This window comes from Propithecus coquereli, unplaced genomic scaffold (genome assembly GCF_000956105.1).
Source record: "Propithecus coquereli isolate 6110/MARCELLA unplaced genomic scaffold, Pcoq_1.0 Scaffold3, whole genome shotgun sequence".
NCBI lineage: Eukaryota > Metazoa > Chordata > Mammalia > Primates > Indriidae > Propithecus > Propithecus coquereli.
The window spans coordinates 15,638,487-15,641,576 of NW_012148618.1; the positions used below are offsets into that span (position 1 = coordinate 15,638,487).

The window sequence follows — 3,090 nt, forward strand, 5'->3', positions numbered from 1 at the left end:
TGGAGAGCTAAAATGGGCAACAAACAAAGCAGAGAAACTCATTTTAGCTGTTCTTTTCCAAAGGTATCCTCCAGCCTCTCCTCCAACATTGAACCAGGCAACTATGTTAAAATGAATGATGCAATCATCCACCTACCCTCCAAAGCGGTGATACAAGACATTACTATGGAGCTACACTGTCCACTGTGCCGTGATTGGTTCCGAGATCCACTGATGCTAAGCTGCAGCCACAATTTCTGCCAAGCCTGTATCCAAAATTTTTGGAAGCAGCAAACAAAGGAAACATTCTGTCCTGAGTGTAAGATGCTATGTCAATATAGCAACTGTACATTCAACCTTGTACTTGAGAAGCTGGTAGAGAAGATTAAGAATCTACCCATACTCAAGGGCCATCCACAGTGCCCAGAGCATGGAGAGAATCTGAAACTGTTCAGTATGCCAGATGGGAAATTGATCTGCTTTCAATGCAAGGATGCTCGGTTGTCTGCAGGACAGTCTAAGGAGTTCCTGCAAATCTCTGATGCTGTCCACTTCTTCATGGTGGGTGAGCCCTGGGCTTTGAGCAATCCCTTAAGAAAACTTGGAAAAATCTTGTGTAGGGTTTCTTCTCTTTTCCAACCCCATCTCTTTATTCAGATAACGATTAGAAAGCTCAGACTATTCAGAAAATACAACATATTTTGCAAAGTTATTTCTCTAGAGTTGCTGCTTATAGAAAAGGAAGAGTGGAGGAGCTCTGGCTACTCCCTCAACCTAATATTTACCTAACTCTGCCATGACAACACTCTATTAAACACTGTGTACATATGGACATGTAAGATATTGATCTTGTCATAAAAGTTTCAAAATTTGGTCAGGTTTAAAATGAAGAAAATAGCAGAATCAATAAAAATCTAATATTGAGAGTTAAATTTTGTTACATTTGTAATTCATTAAGTGTTTAGAATTTCTGAGAAGAATGGAGAAAGCTGAATTAGTTAGAAGATGTATAGTGAAAGAAAGAGAAAGGACTTGGACTGGGAAATCATTTGAATTGTGAAGGCGAGAAGGAAGAAACAAGTGTTCCAAGTGAGAATAACCTAAGTAAAAGTACAGATGGTGAGAACAGTGTAACTAGAGTAGAGAACATAGAGAGTCCTATTACCTTCTTCAAACTTCTATAGCTAGCTAATAAGAAGGCAAAACTAAGTTTTCTGATGCTTGTAATTTTCTTCACAATTCTTGAAAAGGACAAGAACTATGATACAGGGAAAGGGAAGGATTTTTGCAGCAAGAGCTTGCTTTATTCTGGCACACTGAGGCTTTAAGGAAATGTCCTTTATGGACCTTTATCTCCCAATTTGGTGTGGGTTAATTCTATTTGATATTTCCAGGAGGAGCTTGCCATCCAACAGGGTCAACTGGAGACAATCCTGAGGGAGCTTCAGTCCCTGAAGAACATGCAGAAGGATGCTATTGCTGATTTCAAGGTGAGAAGCAGGGTAGAGGGGTTATGAGATCAAACTGGAGTACACCCTCCAGCTGTGAGGGTACAAAGGTGCCTATACATATATTATCAATACATTAAATGGCACTTGGGCTATAGAATTGGAAAACTGAGACTGTAGGGTGGAAAGACATATGGTGGTGGCGTAAGTTCCTAATAGCTGATCAACAGAGCAGATTGACCTTGCCTCTAATATGCTGATCCTTTTGACGGTTCAATCACTAGGTGATTGTTGTGGGTTGAAATTTGTGTGGTCTTTATCTATGGCAAAGTAAGGAATTTACCAGAAAATATATTAAAGATTTCTATGTCCAAAGAAATACCTTTCTTTCCTTTGGGGTTTTAACTAGGAATCTCTGGGCCAAGATCTCTCAGGTTGCTGGCTTTCTCCATCTGATTTGATCTTTCTTAGCTGCCCCCAAACCAAATAAAGCTATTGCCTACACTTTCAACTTCATAGGAGCTTTAGGACAACATTAATGGTTAGAGATTTGGCAAAATCAGTCCCTAGGTTGGGGATGCTAAACTGGGAGTTCTATTTCTTCATCAATTATTTCATGGAGGAGAGCTTTCTCTGGCATTTGGCATCTGGAAGAAGAAATATGTAGATTCAGAAAAAGAAGAAGGATAGATAGTAATGATGTCTTCAGATAATCTTGTTTCTGTTATAAGAGTTCCTAATTCAGCTATTAGAGTCAATAAAATCTTGACTATTAGAGTCCACATTCATTCATTCAAAAAATATTTATTGAGTGGGTCAGGCATTATACTACTAGATGCTAGGGGTGGGAAACAGATGTTAATTAAACAATCCTACTAATAACAATAAAATAACAACTGTTGTAAGTACTATAAATGAAAATATAGGGTATTATGAGAGCATATAAATGGAGAACATAATCTAGACTGGGGGAATGGAGTGCTCTGAAGAATCACTTATTAAAAATTGATAACTGAACGATAAATAACTTAGCCAAGTGAACTGGGTGAAGGGAATAGGAAAGAGATGGCCTGGAGAAGAATGTTCTAGGAGGAGAAAAGAGCATATGGAAAAGTCCTGAGACAGGAAGGTAGTTACTATGTTAAACAGAGAAAAGTACAATAAAGCTGGAGCATGCTAAGCAAGATGATACTGGTGAGTCAGAAATGGGCCCAATCATGTAGGCCCTTGAGTAGATAATGTTAAGAATTTTGAACTTCAACCTGTGAAGCCATTAAAGGCTTTTAAATAGCACATATTGAGAATGGACATGGCATTTCATCATCTCATTTTGAAAATATCACTCTGGCAGCTGTGTGGAGAATGGATTGGAGAGAGGTAATGGCAAGGACAATTGTTAGAAGTCTACTGTAGTGGTCCCAGAGAATGATTTTGGTGGCTTGGTTTAGTGAGGCAGTGGAGATATAGAGAAATAAATTTCTTGAGCATATGCTTTGAAGCTAAGAATTTACCTGGATGTGGTGAGTGATTAAATGTGAAGGGTGAATGGAGATGTCAAATAGGCAGTTGTATACAGGAATCTGGAGCTCAGAAGTTGGTTGAGGCTGGAGATAAGAAGTCAGCATTATATGGACAATGGAAATAAGTTTACAAAAAAAAAAAA

The 3,090-nt window shown here is 38.5% G+C and overlaps 1 protein-coding gene across 3 annotated transcripts in view; it reads left to right on the forward strand.

The window, feature by feature from the left end:
* The window catches only part of TRIM69 (tripartite motif containing 69), a 44,714-nt gene that overhangs the window by 31,566 nt on the left and 10,058 nt on the right, over window positions 1-3,090 (forward strand). For 2 of the 3 annotated variants that reach the window (XM_012649192.1, XM_012649194.1), the window contains exon 2: window positions 1,374-1,469. In XM_012649192.1, coding sequence (XP_012504646.1) covers window positions 1,374-1,469 — 96 coding nt within the window. Of the gene's footprint in view, window positions 1-63; window positions 541-1,373; window positions 1,470-3,090 lie in introns of all 3 variants that reach the window. The other variant, XM_012649191.1, reaches the window with a different exon arrangement.